The sequence below is a fragment of the Panulirus ornatus genome, chromosome 31 (genome assembly GCF_036320965.1).
Source record: "Panulirus ornatus isolate Po-2019 chromosome 31, ASM3632096v1, whole genome shotgun sequence".
NCBI classification, from domain to species: domain Eukaryota; kingdom Metazoa; phylum Arthropoda; class Malacostraca; order Decapoda; family Palinuridae; genus Panulirus; species Panulirus ornatus.
The window spans coordinates 6,796,541-6,821,794 of record NC_092254.1 but is presented as its reverse complement, the minus strand read 5'-3'; the positions used below and the strand labels follow the sequence as shown (position 1 = coordinate 6,821,794).

The 25,254-nt window shown below is 37.2% G+C and overlaps 1 protein-coding gene across 1 annotated transcript in view; it reads right to left on the bottom strand.

The window, feature by feature from the left end:
• LOC139758624 (uncharacterized) overlaps positions 1–25,254 on the bottom strand; it is a 57,236-nt gene that overhangs the window by 9,163 nt on the left and 22,819 nt on the right. The window contains exons 10-16 of the mRNA XM_071680133.1: positions 24,860–25,090; positions 23,566–23,682; positions 22,565–22,684; positions 20,009–20,125; positions 17,359–17,478; positions 15,860–15,979; positions 11,213–11,389 (exon numbers count right to left, since the gene is read on the bottom strand). Coding sequence (XP_071536234.1) covers positions 11,213–11,389; positions 15,860–15,979; positions 17,359–17,478; positions 20,009–20,125; positions 22,565–22,684; positions 23,566–23,682; positions 24,860–25,090 — 1,002 coding nt within the window. The remainder of the gene's footprint in view (positions 1–11,212; positions 11,390–15,859; positions 15,980–17,358; positions 17,479–20,008; positions 20,126–22,564; positions 22,685–23,565; positions 23,683–24,859; positions 25,091–25,254) is intronic.

Sequence of the window (25,254 nt, the reverse complement as noted above, 5' to 3'; positions counted from 1 at the left end):
ATTTCATTCAAGTCTCCTTACCCCTATACTTGTACTTTCTATCCTGTACTCCAGTCAGTTACTTTTTCTATACACCTCAACAACTTCTATCCTCATGACCTCCTCATTCATATTTTCACACTCCATTCACCCACACAGACCTGCATTTTTTGTTAAAGGCAGTTGCAGACATAGCACCAAATCCCTCTTCCTCTGGCATCTCTTTATCCCTTGCTAGCATGTATTTGACATACTAAATATGAATCTTTCTCTATGAGATGTTTTGTCTTAGCTCTAATAATATAAAATTTCAAGTGCCCTATGCAGTCGCTGAATTCCTATTCTTTGCCATTAACTACTACATTTTCTATGTATGTATATACAGTACTACTTTTAGACCCATTCCTCCATCTGCAGTTATATGCATTATTCTCAGGACCACTGTTTGATACTTCTTATCTCCTTGCATTAGTATTGTGAGTGTCTTGATCTCCACTTTCTGTAAATGCCTTGTTTTGGAAGGGCCTCAATTTTTTCTTTGTTTTTTCAAGCTACTCCCTTGTTTTAGTCTTGTTATAATAAAGACATGCTAATGTGCAACTCTGCCACCATGTACTGTCAATCCAAAGCCTTTACATATGACCACTTTTGATATGAGCAGCACCAGACCTCACATGACACTGAAGTGATTCATGAAGAGGCAGCATGGCCAGAAGCAGAAGATGTGAGACAACTAAATTCAGACCTGTTGGTGGAGAAGAATGCAAGCAGTTGTGGGCTCTGACAACAGACTCTACCATGTAATTTCAAGTTCAGCAAATGTGTCTAAACTTTTGCAGTCATCATACCTCATAAGACAGAAAGCCATGCTAGAAATGAGCATGAGCTAGATGCAATATGTGATATTGCAAAGCTATTGTACAAAAGCCAGAAGCAGCAGCAGATCCTTTAACTGAAGAGTTATGCTTCAGTAAGGAGGCAAGGTAAGGTTACATTAAGAGGATTAAGAAGCAAGGAACCAAATTGATCATTTGCTTGGAAAGCCCTACCTTCTCCATTTGTAAGGTGACTGTAATGAAGATGGAAAAAGTTATCTCCATCAAGGAGATAAAACTCATGTAATTGAGCTGGCTAATAAAAGTGGTGTGCATGTAAAACTACTGATGATATACAAAAGCACTTGTTCATTGAGTATCATCAATGCCAGACTTTACTTCATAATACTGCTGAGTCTTGATTTGTGGAAAAAACATGTATGTGTAAGGTGTTGCCCCCTTTCACAATTCACTATCCACATTACAATCACAAACCCTTAGACTCTTCCTCTCCACACCCTCAGCCCCTTCTATCTTGATAAGCAGGAGGGATAGTGTTATTACTGGTGCTGCATGGCATAACCATTCTGCTAAAAAAAATAATGAATGTTATCAATGATGCTCAGGATATTGTTCATAGTCAAGCTGGATCCAGACTTCAGTCTAATTACTTACAGCAATTAAGGAGTCAAATCTTATAAGCCGTCAGTATAAAAATCAAGCAATCAAACATGAATTTGTTTACGCCCCAAGAAAGCTGGCTACTCCTTGATAAAGATCACTTGATATCTCAGTCTTAAGACAGTCTCTAGTCACAGTTTGAAATCCTCCTTGAGGCTTGGTCTACACACTAACTCTACTTCATTCCCTGTCTTATTTGAATATGTTATTAAATACTCAAAGGTCAGCCTATGTATTCAAAATCAATAATACAGGGGACATCATTTATCAGTATTATCTTTCTAAAAAACAGAAAACTGAAATGAACAACAAAAATATATAGGAAAAACCTATCTCATTAAGTAAAACAGTAATATAGCTCTATGCAATTACAGTACGAAAACCAGAACTCCTTGACGAAATAAGGGAGTTATGGTGGACATGTAGCAAACCTACCGCACAATACAGTTTTATACATATATCAGTCAAGGCTTCCTAGTATCTAGATTATGGCTGGTCACCATGTTACTCTATCATTCATAGTCATAAGGAAACATCAAAATGCATATGAGAGACAATAATCTTTCCACTGTCCCCTAATGGTTATGTATTTTACAAGTTATATTCTGTTATACTAAATAGCAGGGTGCCAAGATCTGGAACTCAGGTGGGATTTTGAAGATCATGAAGAATAGAAATGTATGGTACAGTCTTGCTAGACAAGTTATAGTCCCCTTTCCACAAGTTTGCAGTCATTTTTGGAGCTAAGGATGTCTGTAAAAAGGTCTTGCACCAAAAATCATAACAAGTAGCTGTAACTACATGATGTCAACAAAATGGTTAAGGAGAGGCATAGAGCATCTGCAACAAGACAAAAATGGAACTTGCTGGTTGAGTACAACAACAATTTTAACTTGATCTAACCTAAAGACAGCTTGTTACTGGTGATAACATACATAGCAATATGTGTGTAGTGCTTAAATGGTAAAGCTAGAGGTGGCCTTTAATGATTACAAGCAGCATATAAACGCCTAGAATAAATCATCTTTAGTGTAAAGCCCTTGAAAAGTTGCTAGGGTCACAAGCAAAGGTATCTAAACTGGCCACTGGTGACAAATATCTGACAAGAAAGGAAGTAATCTTTATGAGCCCATATTATGAATCACTTCCCCTGAGGGATGCACAAAGAAAGGTGGATGCTACTACAGCATCAAAGATTTCACTTCTTGGACACTCTTAACTATGTGAAAGATGCAAACATAGACTGTCTTTTGAAGAAGCTGAGCATCCTGAACTCAAGGGACTTCAACTATCCACTTAAAGATAGAAAATACATTAGTAAGACTCTACATCATTAAAATCATGGGATGGAATGGACTAATTTCAAAAGCAAACAGGTATCCTTCAGCCAGCCTTACACAGTGCTGAATATGTCTATGAATACATACACAGTCCTCCAGTTCATTTTCAAAAGCTTAATGAATTTTAACATAATGCCTCTTTAGAAGGATACAATCAAAGACCCCTTTGAATAGAAGAAATTCAGACACCTAGCTACTGCCACAGAACTCCTAGAATTACTCATTCTAAAAAGACTCTTCAACAATTTCTCTTCCATGAAACCTCAACTCAGATTCAAAATGTATTAAAGCACAGAGATGTGGAAATGAATCTTGAAAGAAATTAAATGACTTTTACAATAAAGAAGTTTCCCAACTTACATGCATTTCTTAAGTGCAAAGAAAGCAACTGTTTACATAAATTACTGGATATAAAAAAGAATGAATATCTCCAACTCTCATATCATCATTCCTATCAGCTCTTAAAAGTATTCTCCCATCCTCTCACAAACTTCATCCTCAGTCACAAATAACCTTCATTACAAATCTAGTAAACCTACTATCACATGAATGTAAGTCTGCATCAACAATATGTGACGTCATGACATGTGTTTGATCTGTCCATAAAAAGGTCAGTGAAAGGGTAAATAAAAGGGTGTTGGAGCAAGATGTGGGTTTATAGCATGGTGATGGAGGGAGAGAATGAGAGGAGAATGAGTTTGAGATAAGTGAAAGGAAAAGCTTGAGAGTAAATATAAACAAATGGAAGGTAATCAAGTGTATTGGAGGATATAGGAGGGTGTGGATGTGTCAATAAATGAAAGCATGGGGACTGATGCGAGTCATAAGGAAGAAAAGGGTCCTGGATGCATTAGTTAAAGAGTACGTGGAATGAGAAGTCAATGTCTGTAAGGACAAAGATCAGAAGGTTTGAGGGCACAATAATCAAAGCAGTGTTGTATGGATATGAATACTGAGCCTTGAATACACAAGAAAGGAGCAGGTTGGATGTGTTGGAAATTAAATGACTGCGATGGTTTGTGGTATGATACAAGAGTGATCATGTAAGAAATCTTAGCATAAAGAAAGCTGTGGTAGAAAATGCAACCTGATTGAGAAGGATCACTAGGGAATTCTAAAATGGTTCTAGAAAGGAAAAGTAAAGATAGACCAGCAAGGAGAATCTGTGTCAGAAGTGGAGGGGGAAGGGGTAGAAGATCAAGATGTGAGAAAGGAATGAAAGAGCCTTTGGGGTATCTAGGTCAGAATATTCAGAAGGGGAAGTGGCACATGTTGGAGAGAATACATCTGATCCATGTGCTACAAAACCTACTCCACAGAAAAATCAATTTGCAATGAATTACCAAATAATACTGAAAATTCAATGAAAAAATATATTATAATTAATCTTGATAAGCTTGTTCTTCCTTATTATCTGTTTTACTAAGCATATATGGAATCTATGCTCAAAATTAATATGGCTACCTTGGGGAATTCAATAATAAATACAAAATAGGTACAGAATGTCATTCTATGATTTATTCCACATACTAAAAGGTTTATATCTATTATTTTCAAAGATACTTCTGTCCTTTGTTGAGCCTTTATCACTGGGTGTTTATCAACAAACCTTCACACACAGACAATACTACCTATACATAAACAAATGAAAAGTTTCACAAAATATCAAAATATAAAAAAAATATGCCCTGGTTAAGTCAATGGTATGACAAAGCACTAACAGTAAGATATGTCTGCATGGACAACTTGAATACATTATACAAATAAACTGGATTATTTAAAAGATGAATAAAGTAAGCCATGGTTACATAACTTAAGCTGCCAAGAATTCACTACAGCAAGATTTTACAGATAAAACAACTCCAACATCAAAAATAATTTAATTACACTATAACACTCTTATATATGATAATGCCAGCATGTAAAGTCATCTAGTACACTGAAGTTCTTCAAAAGCCCTAATTCCCAGAAAAGGTGTTATGGAGTTCACCAACTCCCAAAAATAATTTTTAGTTACATTACATAACAGAACTGCTACTCTAATTTATGACTGTATAAAGGACAAATATAAACCATCATGGAAATTAATATTTAGAAAATATGTCTTCCAAATGTAACCATCTTGAAGATCTATATCAAAAGAACATTCCTCTAATGCAACTACAGTACTCATACGATATTACTTTCCCATCATACGTAAAGCAATAAAGGGCAACCAACATCAATACAGCTGTCAGATGAACAGTTCCAGTTAAGATTACTTACTCACAAGGTCTCCCATGTTTCAGCACAAATTACAAGTTGCCAAAGTTTCAGTGCCAACAAGAATAAATACTTCTGATTATGCAAGGGGTTGTGTTTTTTCCCATTCTTTCTAAATTAGTCTGAGCTTTGATGCTAGTGTCTCTGAGTATCAAATTTTCAAGACAACATAACATCAAGTAGTGCTTTTCAGTAGGCAGTCAATTACTGATGGTTCATAGGTATCCACTTCCTTATATCTTAGCAGCTTTTGCTAATGGCATAGCTTTGAATAAATTATTCTCAAAAGCAAATGGCAGAGAAACCTAATATTTTTGCAACAGCGAACTTTCAACGGTTGTTCCTAAATCTGGAACTTGAGAAACATATCACAGTTTTCCTGTCGTAGAATCAATGACTTAATGTCTGAGAGCCTGGAAACAAGCATTTTCTTTGCTGTTTAGTATACTTGATGAAGTAAACAAGTTTAGCTGAAGCTGGGCATCTACTTATGCTTGACTATTGTCTACAGCGGGTTTTACTGTATCTTTAGCTTGGAAGAAATGAGACGGTAAATGTTTCTTTTATCACTGTAATCTAAGTCTAAGACAGAAACTTGAGGAATAGGTCATTTAGCCTTAACTCTTGGATTTAAGTGATGCTAAACATTCCTCTTGTCACTTTGTATCTTCTCTATGCACATCCCTTAAAGTCCATTTAAGAAAGATATAAAAATCTACCTTGATGGTACAGCAATTTCGTCTACATCTAATAGATTCATTCATTCATTTATCAATCATACCTGATTGCTGTTTCCCACATCAGTGAGGTAGTGCCAGGAAACAGATGAAGAATGGGCTCATCCACTCATATACACATATATGTATATACGTAAAGATAACTTTCCAGGTTTAACTCTTAAAAATGGAATAAGTACTTAGGGGACCCATTACATCAGTTTCTACATATTTTTCTAGGATTCTTTTGTAATTTGAAAGTGTAATATTTGATACAATATGAAATGTACAATGATGCCATGTAAGACTTCAATATCTCTCTGGTCTCTATTGCTTTATCAAGTCTAGACATGTTCAGAGGAACAAATTCATGTTCATGAACCCTCAAAAGTCTAGTAACCTTAGTCATAATTTAGTCTTGTATTGACTGATGGATTAATGAGCTTTTCATTAATCAGTTACTGGCAACATAACAGTTCCAAATGGTACAACACATGCATGAAATTTCTGGGCTTGTACATGGTGCTCAAGACACACCTTTGTACTGATCAGCAATTGTACTTGCTATGAGCAACTAATAACTACAATAAATGCTGTAGATCTACAACATGACCAACGTTCTACTTGTAAGCAGCCACATTCACTTTTTCTCTTCTTCCTGAAAATAAAAACACACACACAAATATGTATATTTTTTTCACACATATTCGCCATATCCCACATTAACAAGATAGCGTTAAGATCAGAGGACTGAGCCTTAGAGGAAACATGCTCACTTGGCCCCCTTCTCTGTTCACTCTTTTGGAAAATCAAAAATGGGAGGGGAGGATTTCCAGACCCCTGCTCCCTCCCCTTTTAGTCGCCTTCTACGACACGCAGGGAATATGTGGAAAGTAATCTTTCTCCCCTATCCCCAGGGATAATATATATATATATATATATATATATATATATATATATATATATATATATATATATATATACTGAGGGAAATCTTTATCATCTAACACTCGCCAGTCCAATGGAATTATGAATGGTTACAATAAGCATTTCCCCTATATATCATTCTTAAAATCACTTTGATACCTTGTTCATATTCAAGCATACTATATGTCTGTGACTCTCAACAATAATGACAGCTTTAAACAAAGGCAAAATTGAAAAAAAAAATCAATCAAATAAATACTAACCTCAAACTGATAAATCTTCATATTTTTGTTTGAACCATTCATACAGTATGGTGGCAGACTTACCAAGTTTAGGTTCAGCTTAAGTCTTTTTGTTACCATGTTTTCTGAGTTTGGCTCAGCAATACACTTTGAATTGCTGTTCTTTTTGAGTTTTAAAAATATCAAAGACATATGTCTCTCAACTTTCAGCAGTCATTTACAAATGTCTATTTTGGGATGCAGTATTTCATAAAATATGCTCATGTTTCTCTACCTTGATAGACAAAGGTCTGGCAATTAATACATTGCTGGAATTGGATGCCATACTTGCAGGATTTAGGATACAACCTAAGATAAATTAAGCCTAAACAATGGATGCGAATCATCATTGCGGTGGGTAGCGACAAAACCTTGACAAGGAAGATTATAAACATGTAAAGAGGTGGAACAGTGTATATCTCACATTACCTTACCTTACCTTCCTAACCCAAGAGTCACTTCTATCCTTACAAGGCTCCTGCAGCACTCAAGAAGCTGGCCGTGTCCAGTGGTCTGCATCATAGGTCAATAAGTGTTGTGATGTAATTACCTAAGGTAAATGCATTGTAGGAGGATTTCTAGCCACCCACTCTCGCCCCTCTTAATCACCTTCTACAACAAGAAGGGAATACGTGGGCAATTACCTTTCTCCCCTAGCCCTAGGGATAAATATATATATATATATATATATATATATATATATATATATATATATATATATATATATATATATATATATATTCATATATATATATATATATATATATATATATATATATATATATATATATATATATATATATATATCCCTGGGGATAGGGGAGAAAGAATACTTCCCACGTATTCCCTGCATGTTGTAGAAGGCGAATAAAAGGGAAGGGAGCGGGGGGCTGGAAATCCTCTCCTCTCATTTTTTTTTTCTCTTTTTTTTCTCCAAAAGAAGGAACAGAGAAGGGGGCCAGGTGATGATATTCCCTCAAAGGCCCAGTCCTCTGTTCTTAACGCTACCTCGCTAATGCGGGAAATGGTGAATTGTATGAAAAAAAAAAAAATATATATATATATATATATATATATATTTTTTTTTTAATTTTCCAAAAGAAGGAACAGAGAAGGGGGCCAGGTGAGGATTTTCCCTCTAAGGCCCAGTCCTCTGTTCTTAATGCTACCTCGCAAATGCGGGAAATGGCGAATCGTATGAAAAAAAAAAAAAATATATATATATATATATATATATATATATATATATATATATATATATATATATATATATATATATATATATATAAATATATATATATATATATATATATATATATATATATATATATATATATATATATATATACATATATATATATATATATATATATATATATATATATATATATATATTTCTTTTTTCTATACATATTCATTTCCCATGTTAGCAAAGTAGTGTCACGAACAGATGACTGAGCTTTGGAGAGAACAATCCTCGCTTGGCCAACGTCTCTGCTCCTTCTTTTGGAAAAGCAGAACAGGAGGGAAAAAGACTGAACAAAGAGCATATATATGTCAGAGGTGGAGGGAACAAGGAGAAGTAGGAGACTAAACTGGTGGTGGAAGTATAGCGTGAAAAAGATTTTGAGTAATCAGGGCCTGAACATGCAAGAGGGTGTGAGGCGTGCAAGAAACAGAATGAATTGGAATGATAAGATATACCTGGTCGGTATGCTGTCAATGGATAGCACCATGGCATGTGAAACACCTGGGGTAAACCATGGAAAGGTCTATGGGGATCTGGATGTGGCTAGGAAGTTGAGGTTTTGGTGCATCACACACGACAGCTAGAGACCGAGTGTGAGCAAATGTGGCCTTTTTTGTCTATTTCCTGGCACTACCTCGCTGATGCAGAGGGTGACAATGCTGTTTTCTGTGGGGTGGGGTGGCACCAGGAATAGATGAAGGCAAGCAAATATAAATATGTACATGTGTATATATGTATATGGCTGTGTATGTGTATGTATATGTATGTATATATTGATATGTATATGCATATGTATGTATATGAGCATGTATGTATATATGTCTGTAAATGAGTGGTTAAATCTTTCTTCGTCTGTTTCCTGGTGCTACCTCACTGATGCAGGGAACAACAATAAAATATAATAAATATTTAGATAAATAAAATACTGGTAGCAGAACGCACTCTGGTTAGCTTTCACACAGCCCATGGAAACAAAGATCCAAAAATTCCGTATAAATGATTTCCATATATCATGCTTTCGCACTTCATCAACATCACCAATCAAGACAACAAAATGTAGGTAGATACCACAAGGGCACAGAAAGAAATATAAGCCAAACCAATATACCAGTGGGTTGATGATATCATATCTGTGGTGGTCTCTGAACAGATGAGGAAAGGCCCCTAATGAATAAACAGCCACCATCTAGTTGAGAGGATCACAACAGGTGGGGAAAGCCAATGCTCACCACCAGTCATTGAGTCAGAAGGTCCAAAATTCAATAATCCAAGAAAAGATCTCTCATGCTTATGGGGCAAACTGCAGAGGAGAATAATACATGTGAGGAGAGGTGGAAATTAACCCCATGTTACCGTTTCATACTGGGCTCTAACTGTGTCAATTTTAGGTGCATAATGGGTGTAAATGTTTTCTGTGACCACCTACACTATACAGATGCCTTTACCAGGATTATTCAAAACTTTGCAATACCATTTGTCGACACCTTCTCTTAAAGGTTTCACGTGTTTCCTCCTTATGCACTTTTAATCCAACTTGGTAAAGCACAGCTTCTGATTCATGAAATCTTTAAACTCAGGATGTCTTTACTTTCATCTATATATATATATATATATATATATATATATATATATATATATATATATTTTTTTTTTTTTTTTTTCTTTTTCTTTCGTACTATTCGCCATTTCCCGCATTAGCGAGGTAGCGTTATCAACAGAGGACTGGGCCTTAGAGGGAATATCCTCACCTGGCCCCCTTCTCTGTTCCTTCTTTTGGAAAATTAAAAAAAAACGAGAGGGGAGGATTTCCAGCCACCCGCTTCCTTCCCTTTTAGTCGCCTTCTACGACACGCAGGGAATACGTGGGAAGTATTCTTTCTCCCCTATCCCCAGGGGTAAAAAAAAAAAATATATATATATATATATATATATATATATATATATATATATATATATATATATATATATATATATATATACCTCGCAAACGCGGGAGACAGCGACAAAGTATAAAAAAAAAAAAAAAAAAAAAAATGTATATATATATATATATATATATATATATATATATATATATATAATACATATATATATATATATATATACACACATATATATATATATATATATATATATATATATATATATATATATATATATTTTTCATACTATTCGCCATTTCCCGCGTTAGCAAGGTAGCGTTTAGAACAAAGGACTGGACCTTTGAGGGAACATCCTCACCTGGCCCCCTTCTCTGTTCCTTCTTTTGGAAAATTAAAAAAAAACTGAGAGGGAAGGATTTCCAGCCCCCGCTCCCTTCCCTTTTAGTCGCCTTCTACGACACGCAGGGAATACGTGGGAAGTATTCTTTCTCCCCTATCCCCAGGGATATATATATATATATATATATATATATATATATATATATATATATATATATATGTTGCTATGCATATATTGTATTACCACATACAAAGATATATCCTTAATTCCACTTATCTGTTGTCATGCATAAATTCTCAAAACTACTTCTCTTCTTTTTAGGGAATTTGAAAATCCTCAATATGGTAACTAGTGGCATTCTAAGACAAGAAACAATGTTTCCTAATCCTCTGCCCATATTTTCACAACCCAAAACTAATTGTTTCATTGTACAGGTGCATGAGAGAAGTTTTCAAAATCTTTCATGAAAGTCTTTCATGAAAGTTCACATGTTCCATTCCTTAACTTGTAGTGTTTCTGAATCCTATTAAGTTTATCAATCTAATGTAACTTAGTGATGATCATAAACTACAGCAATTTCAACTTTTCTTCTTAAATATACACAGAAGATTTTCATCTTCTTTCCAGCTCTCAACTATATAATTCTTTCTATATGGCCTTCAAATCCAGACTTCCTATTTATACAAGTAAAAATATTTCAATGAAATTTCTGAGCATCTAACATGAAAATAATACTCACTTTATCAAGATGTGTCGTGTCTCCTGGGGAATTTGTAACGGGCACTATATCTGGCTGATATGGGCAAACAGCCTCATCACTGTTGTCCTGACAGTCATCAACACCATCACATAAGCTGGCCTTGGGAATGCATTTTTCTTTATTCATACACTGAAAGTCATCTCCACTACACTCACCCTGGAAACATGTAAAAGGGCAAACGTCATACCCAACTATAAGAAAGGAGACCAGGAATAGGCAGTGAACAGACCACTCTCCCTGACAAGCGTAGTCTGTTAGGTTCTGGAAAAGATAATCAGAAAGCATATGGATGACTTTCTAGAGAAGAGAAATATAAGTGAAAAGCCCTTAGGGAGAGGAGGTCATGTGCTATGAACCTTTTAAGTCTCTATGGGAGAGTGAGTTTTGTCTCAAATAAAAGAGATGGCACCCTACTGAATGGGAGGGTGATTAAGAAACAGTCACCCAGCAGAAAAAGAGGAGATTTCTGATGAACAGAAGGTTATCAGGGAAGCCTTCTCCAAATGGATGAAGATAAACAACAAGGTTCTGTTATGGAATTGCTACTCTTTTTGATATGTGAGTGACCTGCCAGAAGGTATGGACTCCTACCTCAATATGTTTATAGATGATGCAAAGGTCATGTAGGTAGTGAAAAACATGGAGCATTGCACTGACTCACAAGAAGATTTAAACAGACTCTTAAGTTGGTCAATACATGGATGATGAATTTCAACATGATTAAATGTAAAGTAATGAGAAATGGTTATTGTAGACAACACATAGAAATTACAAAGCTGTCTGATATCAAGAGAATGATCAAGAGATGGGGCCCCAAGAGTGTAAAACTCCCTCCCCATACATAAAAGCTAATTTCAATAATGCAATCATGAGAAGCACCTACAGCATGTAATCAAGACAAAGAATCAACACAGACACAAAAACACCAATTAAACCAGCCTATTTCAATGTAGCATTCTTGTACATTGAAACATTTGTTTACCTATGTCCATCTATATATCTGTATCTCTGATGCCTCATCCCTCCTGGAACTCCCTCAGAGGGGTGGCCAGAGCAACAGAGGCTCCATAACAAGTGAATTCCAGTGCTCCTTCTTATCCTTTAGTGCCTCGCCATTTATAGGCCAATGGCTGAGGGCAACTCAAGCACAGTGTTTGAAAAGGCCCCTACCTAATGTTCTTACTGACGTCTAACCAATGCCCCTGCCTGGTGTTCCTAACTACTGCCTATCTATCTATATCACTGACACCTGTTCCCTCTGGGAACTTTCATCAAGGTGTAGCCATGTCCTTACATGCCTCCCTCGCATACACCATTTCATGCATTCTTCCTCTGTTCCTCTCCCTCCAGTATTCATCCACTCTATTTGCCCAGTCACAGGTGATCTTCCACTCACACTAACCCCTAAAATTGTACTACCATACACTCTTCTTGTAAACTCCCAGTCTGGCATATTTTCCACATGCTTAAACCACCTCAAAGTATTACATTTCACTCATTCTACCACTCCACAATTCACTCCCTTTGCATTCCTTGCCATACCACATATCTCATACACCCATTCTTTCTTTCTTCATTCCATCTAGTCACACCACATACTCTTCTCAAACAGCTCATTTCCACAGCCTGGATTCTTGACCTCTGTTCCTCAATCCACGTCCATGCCTTGGTTGCAAAGGTCAGGGTTGAGAGAACTATGCTGTCCCTCAATCCTCTCTTCACTTCCATACTTACACGTCTACCCTATATTATTCTATTAAGGGAACCAATGACTCGTCTACCCTGTACTACTCTCTCTCTTATCCCTCCTTCAATATTACCACACTCACCCAAGACAGCTCCAAGATACTTAAATTCCCTCATTTTTTCCACTTTTTTTTCCCCCATATCCACAGCACAATTTAGTACACTTTCTTCTTTCACTCTACATGGTTTTACAAAATCTGTACTTTCCCTCTGTTCCCTTTCAAACACCATTAATTGCATTTACCTCTGATATCCTATTTTATATCATACATATATATATATATATATATATATATATATATATATATATATATATATATATATATATATCTTCTTTCAAACTATTCGCCATTTCCCGCATTAGCGAGGTAGCGTTAAGAACAGAGGACTGGGCCTTTGAGGGAATACCCTCACCTGGCCCAATTCTCTGTTCCTTCTTTTGAAAAAAAAAAAAAAAAAAAAAAAAAAAAAAAAAACGAAAGAAAAGAATATATATATATATATATATATATATATATATATATATATATATATATATATATATATATATTTCTTTTTTTCTTTCAAACTATTCGCCATTTCCCGCATTAGCAAGGTAGCGTTAAGAACAGAGGACTGGGCCTTTGAGGGAATACCCTCACCTGGCCCAATTCTCTGTTCCTTCTTTTGGAAAATTAAAAAAAATGAGAGGGGAGGATTTCCAGCCCACCGCTCCCTCCCCTTTTAGTCGCCTTCTACGACACGCAGGGAATACGTGGGAAGTATTCTTTCTCCCCTATCCCCAGGGATGATATATATATATATATATATATATATATATATATATATATCTTCTTTCTTTTTCTTTCACACTATTAGCCATTTCCCGCATTAGCGAGGTAGCGTTGAGAACAGAGGACTGGGCCTTTGAGGGAATATCCTCACCTGGCCCCCTTCTCTGTTCCCTCTTTTGAAAAAAAAAAAAAAAAAAAAACGCAAGAGGGGAGGATTTCCAGCCACCCGCTCCCTCCCCTTTTAGTCACCTTCTACGACATGCAGGGAATACGTGGGAAGTATTCTTTCTCCCTATCCCCAGGGATATATATATATATCAAATAGCCACAGTGACATCACACCTACATGTACCCTAAAACATTTGCTCGGATATCCATCCACTTTTACACATGCATTTGCTTCTCTATGAGTTGGGGTATTTGTAAACAAATGACTTACCAAGACTCATACGTCCCCTCCACTTCAGCATACTGTAGACCTGCACTTCACTCCACAACCTTTACATTTACAACCCTCATCTCTTATGAAGAGAATACACAGCTAAAATGACAACACACACACCCTTGATGCAGACCTGCCTTCACAAGGAACCAATCACCCTCCAACCTCATACTTGCACACATACTTTTAAACTCCCAATAAAAAATCCCCAGTGCGTTTAACTTTCCTCCCACTTTATATATTTGTAAAATCTTTCACAAGGCACTTTTGTGAACCCAGTCATGTGCTACCTCGAAAGCCACAAACAGCACATACAAATCTCTTCTTCCGTGTATTTCTCACACAAATTCTTTAAAGCCTCCATCTAGTCCTCATATCTTCCACCAATCCTGATGTCACAATGCTCTGTGCATGCCACCACCCTCTCAATCACTGCTCCCCCATACAACTTGCCACAGACTTACATCTCTGTAATTTGAGCATTAACTTATCGCCCTTACCTTTGAGTAAGAGCGCTATATATGTATTCTACTGGTCCTCAGGAAACTCACCTTAGGCAATATGCAAAAGATGAAAAGCCTGTGTAACTGATCAACAACATCTGTCAACCCCTTTCTTGAGGGACTCCTGCCCCTTATAACACACTAAAGTAATTACACCATCTTTAAGATAACAAATAAAATCAATTTACCATTGTAAGCTTGACTGGTGAATGTTATTAAAATCCAGACACATAACATATTCTAACAGCATCTTACATCTGATATCAAGGACTGACCTCAACCTACAAACTGTTTCCAGTTTTATTCAATTTTCAATACTTCTCTCTATAATTTCAGCAAAACATGAGTTGTTCTATGAATGATCTGTATGTAAGGAAATGCAACTGTGAAATACAATGATGTGTAAAGAACCCTGGGGTAGCACAATAGTGGAGGGACGGACCTTGATGTTCTCATGTTGTTGGAGACACTTGGCGTCGCTTGGGAGTCTGGTTCACAGACTGGACCAATGAGGGGAGGACGGACACTTCACGTGGCCTTTATAGGTATGTTCAGGGATATTTGAGTCCTCTCAGGCTAGGCTAAGAAGTGAAATGTGAATTTACACAAGATTGCATACAGCAGCCTCAGCAATAGACAGTGACATCTGTAATAAGGATCACAGGATCGTACATATTCTGAAGGGAGATGTGTTTGTTACAGTCCCCAGCAGGAGGGGGACAGGGACACACCAAAAATATGAAGTAATAATAACACTGAAGTGTATGTAAAAACCACATATTAAGGGAGATCATGTTTAATAAGTAAGAAATAGAAATCTGCGTAAGAAATAGGTAACAGTAAAAGAGAGCAACGAGGTCAAGGCTAGTAACTAATAGAGTTGTTTATTCTAGGGCTGCCCTCCACTGCTGTTTGACTCTGGGTGATTATAGGGTGCACTTAAGCAATACTCACTGTATAAGGTGCTGTTAATGAAGGTGCTATTGTCTAACTGTCATAGAAAAGGTGCTGGAATAAATATTGGTATTCAATGGTGCCTCATTATCATCCAGGGTTTGCACTAACTGATAACCCCCATCCCGTTACACATACTTAGCGGAACTGTAAAATAAAGTACCAGTATCTAGTACCTGTATTACAATGCTATACAATGCTGTATTACCTGTGGACAGTGATGCTCATCACTACCATCTAAGCAGTCATCATCACCATCACAGTGAAATTTTAGAGGGATGCAGAAACCATCAGAGGAACAATTGAACTCATCCAATGCACACAAAATCTGTTACGGAAGAGAGCAGAAGATGATTTAGTCATAGCAGCAGGATATAATTTCTGTATTTTCATGTATAAAATGAAAGTATGTAGAGCTTTTCATGCTTTACACATTGGCAGTAATACAAGGAATGACATTAAATAAAAGATGGCTGTGCAAAAGCTGTATGTACAGGATACAGTGAGCAAAAAGAGGACAGTGGTAAGGTTATCTGTCAATAGCATTAGAGTTAACACTAATCTCCCCATCTTATCCTGATGACTTTGTTAGGATACTCTTTCATAAGTGGAGGCAATGAGGTAAGTGCTAATTCTGTGGTTATCTAATTTCATTGTCAAAAGATAATTCTGTTGTCAAAATTTCTTCCCTTTTATATCAATCCACCTGAAATCCCAGTAAATCTAATTAAAATTCTTTCTTACCAAAAAGGTTTTTCTTCTTTCATTCTTTCCTGGAACCAATACTTTTTGCCTGAGGCTCTTAAACATGTGGGTATCACACCAGACAGAAAAGTTCAACCTTGCATATTAAGGAGGTCACTGCATTTTATATGTTCCCAACAAAAGGCCCCTTATGAGCAGAGACACAAGAAGGCAATAAAAGAGTATAAAATTCTCAAGGGCAGGAATAATGGGAGGAATGAGGTCATGTCTATGGCATGAAAAAAAGAGAGGATCAGAGAAGAACTAAAAAAGTAATGGATGGGTGATAGGGTGCATGTGTCTGAAGAAGGAAAATGCATTTCTTTAGCAAGGAAGTGCAAGCAGAGGGAAAAGAACAAAACAACTGCTGTCTGCATTAACCATCTTATTCCATTTATCCATATGTCCTCTGGTTGCTCTATGCATCTTTCACAGAACTGTTCTTTGTCTATGTCATTATTCTCTCTTAAAGACTTAAAGATTTTGATCAGATCATGTCTCACTCTTCTCTCTTACTTTTTCCTGCAACTCAGCTCTTAATTTTGGTAACACCATTGTTGCCCTTCTTTGGGCCTTTTCTATGGAGCTATGGTGCTGACAGACACAAAAACATGTACACATACAGGTAATGAGTAATACCTAATTACAAGCTATTTTATTATTATGGGCTACCTCTACTTTATAGACAATATAATAAAGATGCATGAATAGTCTTGTAAGCAACCTAGTTAACATGGATGATAAAAAATATGACACTAGAATACATCTTAGCTTATATGATGTACGTCATGGGATAAATAAAGTATGCCTTTCATAGTTTCTTTTTAGAACATAACTACTATATCAAGTTCCATTGGACTTGTGTCTTGTTTTCTTTGGACAACTACTTTGTATCTCTTTCAACTTTTAACTATCCTCTTTTTCTCTCTTACTCACACACATATAGCATAATTCCTGCCATACCTCTGGACAATTCAGCTCATCAGCACCATTAGAACAATCATGGTCACCATCACATCTGAAGAGATCTGGGATGCAGAAGTCATCAGCTGTGCAGCTGAATTCATTATCATTACACACCATCTGAAAAAAAAAAACACAAAGCTTGCTTCTAACCTCAAAAATGGATTTTATGTTACTAACATTTGATGCATTTCTAACCCTACCATAGCACCAAACATAAGAGCAGATAATAGTTTGGTGAAGATATCCTGTAATACAGATGAGGGTACAAAGAGAGGAGACAGATCATGGATGAGAGGGATAGATGCAAAAAGAGAACTGATTAGGTCTTAAGAATTCTTCATACGAATATGTTAAAGCATGATTGTGGAATGGATACTCTGCAAGGGTACTGTATCTGGAGTTGATTGCACTTGATGAATCAATTTAGAGTGCAATGTGAAAAAGTCATAAGAGCTTGTATTAAAATGGAAATCTACATTTCACTTTAGCATGCTGGGCAAGAGAGTTTCAGAGATACCTAGTGAACCACATAAAAACTGAGAATTGAGCTAATAATGACATCTATCAAACAGAGAGACAAACAATAATGCAAATGTAGTACGACATGATTTACTAAGCAATATTCAGCAAATGGACCCCTAAGGCAGCAGCATGAATGCAGACAAGACTGCTTAAATATCGTTATCATACTGGGAGCACTAAAGGATTATGTGCTAGTTGGTAAGTGTGCCAAGAAAAGGCCATTGGATGTGAAAATGATAAAAGAGGCAGCAGGTGGGATGGGATCATTTCTAATACTGGAACTTTTCTATTAATGCTGTAAGAAAGTGGCATGCAAGGTTAACATCAGCCTGAAAGGAATGAACAATACCTTTATCTATCCTAATTCCTGATGTGGAACTATGAATCAACTCCCTGATTAAATGATGGTTTCAAATCATTCAGGACCTTAAGTAACAATTCAAAGTCCTCCCATGAAAAATCCTGGCCAATATAATCAAAGTGACCACATTATCATTTATATTTATTCATATTCATTTATCGTACTTTGTCGCTGTCTCCCACGTTAGCAAGGTAGTGCAAGGAAACAGACGAAAGAATGGCCCAACCTACTCACATACACATGTACATACACTTCCACACACACACATATACATACTTATACATCTCAACATATACATATATATAAACACACAGACATATACATATATGTACACATGTACATAATTCATACTTACTGCTTTTATTCATTCCTATTGCCATCCTGCCACACATGAAATGACAACCCCTTCCCCCTGCATGCACGCAGGGTAGCACTAGGAAAAGACAACAAAGGCAACGTTCGTTCACACTCAGTCTCTAGCTGTCATGTATAATGCATTGAAACCACAGCTCCCTTTCCACATCCAAACCCCACAAAACTTCCCATGGTTTACCCCAGACGCTTCACATGCACTAGTTCAATCCAATGACAGCACGTCAACCCCGGTATACCACATCATTCCAATTCACTCTATTCCTGACACGCCTTTCACCCTCCTGCATGTTCAGGCCTCAATCACTCAAAATCTGTTTCACTCCATCCTTCCACTTCCAATTTGGTCTCCCACTTCTCCTCATTCCCTCCACCTCTAACACATATATCCTCTTGGTCAATCTTTCCTCATTCATTCTCTCCATGTGACCAAACCATTTCAATACACCCTCTTCTGCTCTCTCAACCACACTCTTTTTATTTCCACACATTTCTCTTGCCCTTTCATTACTTACTCGATCAAACCACTTCACACCACATATTGTCCTCAAACATCTCATTTCCAACACTTCCACCCTCCTCCGCACAACTCTATCTATAGCCCACGCCTCACATCCATATAGCATTGTTAGAACCACTTTTCCTTCAAACATACCCATTTTTACTTTCCGAGATAATGTTCTCGACTTCCACACATTTTTCAACGCTCCCAGAACTTTCGCCCCCTCCCCCACCCTGTGACTCACTTCCGCTTCCATGGTTCATCCACTGCCAAATCCACTCCCAGATATCTAAATCACTTCACTTCCTCCAGTTTTTCTCCATTCAAACTTACCTCCTAATTGACTTGTCCCTCAACCCTACTGTATCTAATAACCTTGCTCTTATTCACATTTACTCTCAGCTTTCTTCTTCCACACACTTTACCAAACTCAGTCACAAGCTTCAGCAGTTTCTCACCCGAATCAGCCACCAGTGCTGTATCATCAACGAACAACAACTGACTCATTTCCCATAAAATTAACCTTTCAATTCCCTCCATCTCATATCCCATCTAGTGTATAATGAATTCCAACTTTCCATTTCCAAAACTGTTTGGTAAAATCATTTTATATCTCCACACAGCAAATCTAAAGATTACTTTTCGTATACAATAGTTAAAGCCTGAGGTACTCATTAATAACAAATTAAACTCTAAGACGAAGTTTGACACAACACAGATTTCATGTATAACCCTGTGTTAAATATGGAGCAATTGTCAACACCAACAGTGACGCATATATGGACAATGATGCTAAGAATAATAAAACTTTACATTAATTTAGAGAAGGCCAAAGAAACACTACTACTATGGTGACATATAAAGAAATAATGTAAAATTGAGAATCTTACCCTATGACACAAAAGCTCATCACTGCCATCGTCACAGTCTTTATCACCATCACAAATGAAAAATGCTGAGACACATTTACCTGAAGAACAGGCATACTGGCCCTCATCACAAGTAGTCTGGAGGAAAATCAGATATTAAGCAATCTGACACCACACAAGAATAATAAATCATAGATTTCAGTCATACTGTAGAAGCCCTTTTGTGCACCATATTGAAAAACATGTCAGCAATCTGGAGAGGAAAATGACAATTGAGGATAGTCACCCTGTAACAGATTTTCAGATAAACTACAGGCTCATACTCAAACTGTTTTGACAGAAAGTCAGTGAAACTATTACAAAACCCTTCTGATTACTGTTATACATAATGAACCTTGGAATTACAGGTGCACAAAAACTTATGTAACTTTCCAACAGGGTGAATTTCTTAAAATACATATCACAATGAAATAGAGGAGTATATCAGGAATCACTTTTCATTTACCTAGCATCATTATGTAGCTGTGATTCTTTCATTCTTTAAAGCAAGACATCATTGTGGGGGCACTGGTACCCAATGCAACATCAGGCCTATCCAGAGACATCAACCAACCTTTTCATTCATGTACAAATATATATATGTATTTTTCTTCATACATATTCGCCATTTCCCACATTAACGAAGTAGCATTAAGAACAGAGGACTGAGCCTTAGAGGTAATATCCTCACTTGGCCCCTTCTCTGTTCCTCTTTTGGAAAATTAGAAATGAGAGGGGAGGATTTCCAGCCCCCCGCTCCCTCCCGTTTTAGTCACCTTCTATGAAACACAGGGAATACGTGGGAAGTATTCTTTCTCCCCATCCCAGTCTCTGGCTGTCATGTGTAATGCATCGAAACCACAGCTCCCTTTCCACATCCAGGCCCCACAAAACTTTCCATGGTTTACCTCAAATGCTTCACATGTCCTGGTTCAATCCATTGACAGCATGTCTACCCCAGTATACCACATCGTTCCAATTCACTCTATTCTTTGCACGCCTTTCATTCTCCTGTATGTTCAGGCCCTGATTGCTCAAAATCTTTTTCACTCCATCCCTGGGGGATAGGGGAGAAGAACTTCCCACGTATTCCCTACATATCAGAGAGGGTAACTAAAAGGGGTGGGGGTAGGGCTCTGGAAATCCTCCCCTCCTGTTTTACTTTTCCAAAAGAAGGAACAGACACACGGGCCAAGTGAGGATTTTTCCCTCAAAGGCTCAGTTATCTGCTCTTGATGCTACCTTGGTAATGCAGGAAATGGTGAATATATATGTAAGAACATATGTAGGAGCCTCTGCAAACACTGCATTAGACTTGCCCTCTGCCAGTAGCCTGTTCAGGGTGAGGTACTAAAGGTTAGGAAGCAGCACTGGAATTCTTTAGTTACGGGGACTCTGATGCCATGGCCACCCCTTTGAGGGAGTTCCAAATGAACCAGGCATCAAAGATAAAGATAGATAGATATATAGATAGAACATGTATAAAACTTACTTTACCTTCCTGCCCAAATGTATCTTTCTATGGGCTTCCTGCAGGACAACAGTTCAAGTTGATCAGGTCAACCCCTCTATTCTCTCTTCCATGGTGGGCAAATTTAAGGCTTCTAGCCTTTCCTTAATTCTGGTGCCATCTTTGTTCCCCTCTTCTGGACCTTCTCTGTTAGGTCTTTGCACTTCTTTTGGTGTGATGCGTGTGTCTGTGTATATTTTTTCCTTTTTTGCCTCCACATTTCTTGATCAATCAGCATCAAACTTAATACAATGATACATGACATGAAGAAGGTCATGTGGGGCTGGGATTTTCAATTACAACCTAATTTCATTGATGGGAGGATTTCCATTCCCTGCCAACACTTTTTATATCTCTTGATCAATCAGCATCAACCTGGAGACAGTGATACATAAAGACAGGGGGCAGATCATCCCCATCTTATGTGTATCTGCTTATAGATTTCCACAATATATATTAGCACCTAACTTGATACAATGACATGAAGGAGGTCATGGGGGAAGGGGATTAAACACCCTATCTAATACATAGCTGTTCCATAAACATATCCATAGTTCATGAGCAACCAGCACTTAACCTGAAACAGTGATACAGTACGAAATGAAGAAGGTCACTGGATTCCTAGCATGGACTTAACCCATTAAATGTGTATCTGTTCCTTAAACATTCAGTCATCTCTTGATCACTCATCATCAAACCTAATAGTGATATAAAATGACAGTGAGAAGGTCATAGGGTGGTTCAAACCCCTAACAAATGAGTATCTGTTCCTTTTATGGCTCCACATTTCTTGATCAGTCAGGTCATGGTGTCACTGAACTCCACCTGTTAGTGGCTGTACTGTGGGATAGAAGTCATTCTCTTCAAGGAGCCTTCAGCCCAATGGCATTAATCATTTCCCTGCTCCTGAGGGGACTCCAGCCTTGAATCTGCCTGAACCCCGTAAAAGGCATCCTGGGGCTATATAATACTAATATAAAATATCAGTCAGATCCTACGCTCTAATATGTACTAAAAGGGGTACATACCTGTGAGGGGCAATGTTTTTCATCACTAGAATCCAAACAGTCCTCAGAACCATCACAACGCCAATCGCTTCTGATACAGTCACCAGCATCACAACGAAACTGATCACTTGCACACGTTACCTTTGTTATAGGGGAAATTTTACTATTAGTCAAGTCTGTACGGTCAAATGTCACTCTGGAACCCTAGGGTAAATGGCACAAATGTGAGTTGCCACTTTCTGTGATTCAATTTACAATCTAGATATTTCTTGATCCTCTTGGCTACTGGAATATGAACACTAGCTAGTGTCTTCCAGGTCTATGCTGACAAAACTTTCATAATGTTTATTTCACTTAGTTTATGATAATCATTTTCATGACTCTGATTTCTAAGAAATTCATCATTTGCCCTCCTGTCACAAACTCCTCCTACAAGCTATCTACCAGAATACTGGTCAGTAAGGTGAGAGAACTCACAACAATTAATGACACTGTCACATGAAATGCACAAAAAGAGCATAACTATAGAGTCTCTTGGAGACCCAAAAGAAATTCTACTCAAAAACAATGCAATAATCATTCACTAAGCTGTTACCCCAATCTCTTCACCAATGGTGACATACCTACCCTTTCTGTTGGTGCTGCTACTTGCCAAGTTTCAATTTCTTATTAGTCATTATCATTGTCAGAGGATGATAGGAATGAACGTAGTGGGCTGAGCTTAAGGATAAATAAGCTTGACTAATCCATGAGTTGGTATGCAACAGGAGCCTATTATATACCTATACTGTTCAAATGTTTGTTGTGTTACTGCCTTTCCAGAAGTACAACTGCACATTTACACAACTACATACCCTAATGATTAAAATTTATTTGAAAACACTTTAATTACTGCTAATCAATACAATTTTTCCTAAATAAATTTCTAGAACTGTGAATTATCTAATTTCATAAAACAAAATCACTAGTTTCATAATCATCTCAGTTGCAGAGAAATATCAATAATGATAAAGTATACTAACCTCACAGCCAGCTTCATCACTGCCATCCTGGCAATCTTTATCCTTATCACACTGCCACCTTGATGGTATACATTTCCCACCTGATAAACATCTAAACTCGTCTTCATCACAAATGACCTGCAAGACAGCAGCATGCAATGAACAAAGTTAATGGAGAATTTTGCTTGGTAAATGACAGAATCAATTTCCTTATATTGTTAGGACAAAGATAGCATGTTTAAAGTTTTGTATGGATGCAAGTCTTGGGCCTGCAAACCCCTCTCCCATTATGTTCGATGGGGTGTAGGATGACCTGTGAATAAAGGCTATTTATGTCAGAGGCAGGGTTTAGCTTTTAATTTCTTCTTATGGGTCATTTGCTGAGAAGGAAGGGCTTGGATGGGACGGGTCTTGTGCTGTTTCAAAAGTGATTGCTAAGCATACTGAAATGTGATAGTATTTGGAGTATTTTTGCTTCTGTATGCAGTTGCTGTTTACATTTGTTAGACAGCCAATGGTTGTTCTGAGTACTCAGTTTTGTGTGGTTTGTACCTTTGTTATATCTGCTTTTGACAGGATGGATGATCAAGCAGGTGAGATACAATTTAGGGTGGAATGGATGAACTGCTTATAAAGGATATCAAGGGATTCTTTTACTATGCAAATCTAGAGTCAGTGTTCTAATATGTCTGGTTTCTTTATGGCCTTTAAGTCAATATCTATGGTAAGGGGAGTATATGTCAAGTATGTGTCCACTATGGTTGGAGTTTTGGGTGCAGATTGGATTCATGTTTGTCAGGGGTTAAGAGGGTAACTGTAATTCTGTGATGTTGCAGGCATTTAATTTCAGATGCACCAGTGCTCTAGTTGCATGATGTAGTTTTGCAAGTCTGTTACTGTGTAGTGTCAGGGTGTTGTGATGTGACTGTTAGGTCATCTGCAAATGGAAGGACTTTCCCACTATGGTCTTTATAAATATGAACATCTTTTTCTTTCTTTTAAACTATTCGTCATTTCCCGCGTTAGCAAGGTAGCGTTAAGAACAGAGGACTGGGCCTTTTTTGGAATATCCTCACCTGGCCCCCTCTGTTCCTTCTTTTGGAAAATTAAAAAAAAAACGAGAGGGGAGGATTTCCAGCCCCCCGCTCCCTCCCCTTTTAGCCGCCTTCTACGACACGCAGGGAATACGTGGGAAGTATTCTTAATCCCCTATCCCCAGGGATAAAATATGAACATATATATATATATATATATATATATATATATATATATATATATATATATATGTGCAGTGATGACTTAACATTTTAAGTACCTCTGTCACATAAAAATCTGGAGAGTCTGTAGGCAACTCAGTTGAAGATTCAGCATCAGATTTTCTGAGCACATCAAATGGCAATTCTGTAGGTGTACTGGTGGGCTGGCCAGGGCATTCAGCTTCATCACTGTTGTCAGGACAATTCTGAGCACCATCACACACCTCAATCTGGCCAATGCACTTATAAGTAGATGCACATTGGAATTCACCTTCACCACACTGTTTCTGCTGAAATATGCAAGTAAAGGAATGTTAAATACTTTAATTGTGTGGCATAAAACTCCTCATAAAATTGCTGTATGTGTTATAAGAGATATGAAAAAGGATTCTGTTATATTGACAAAAACTGAACTTCAAAGAGATCTTGTCCTCCAACTCTCAATTAATTAGAC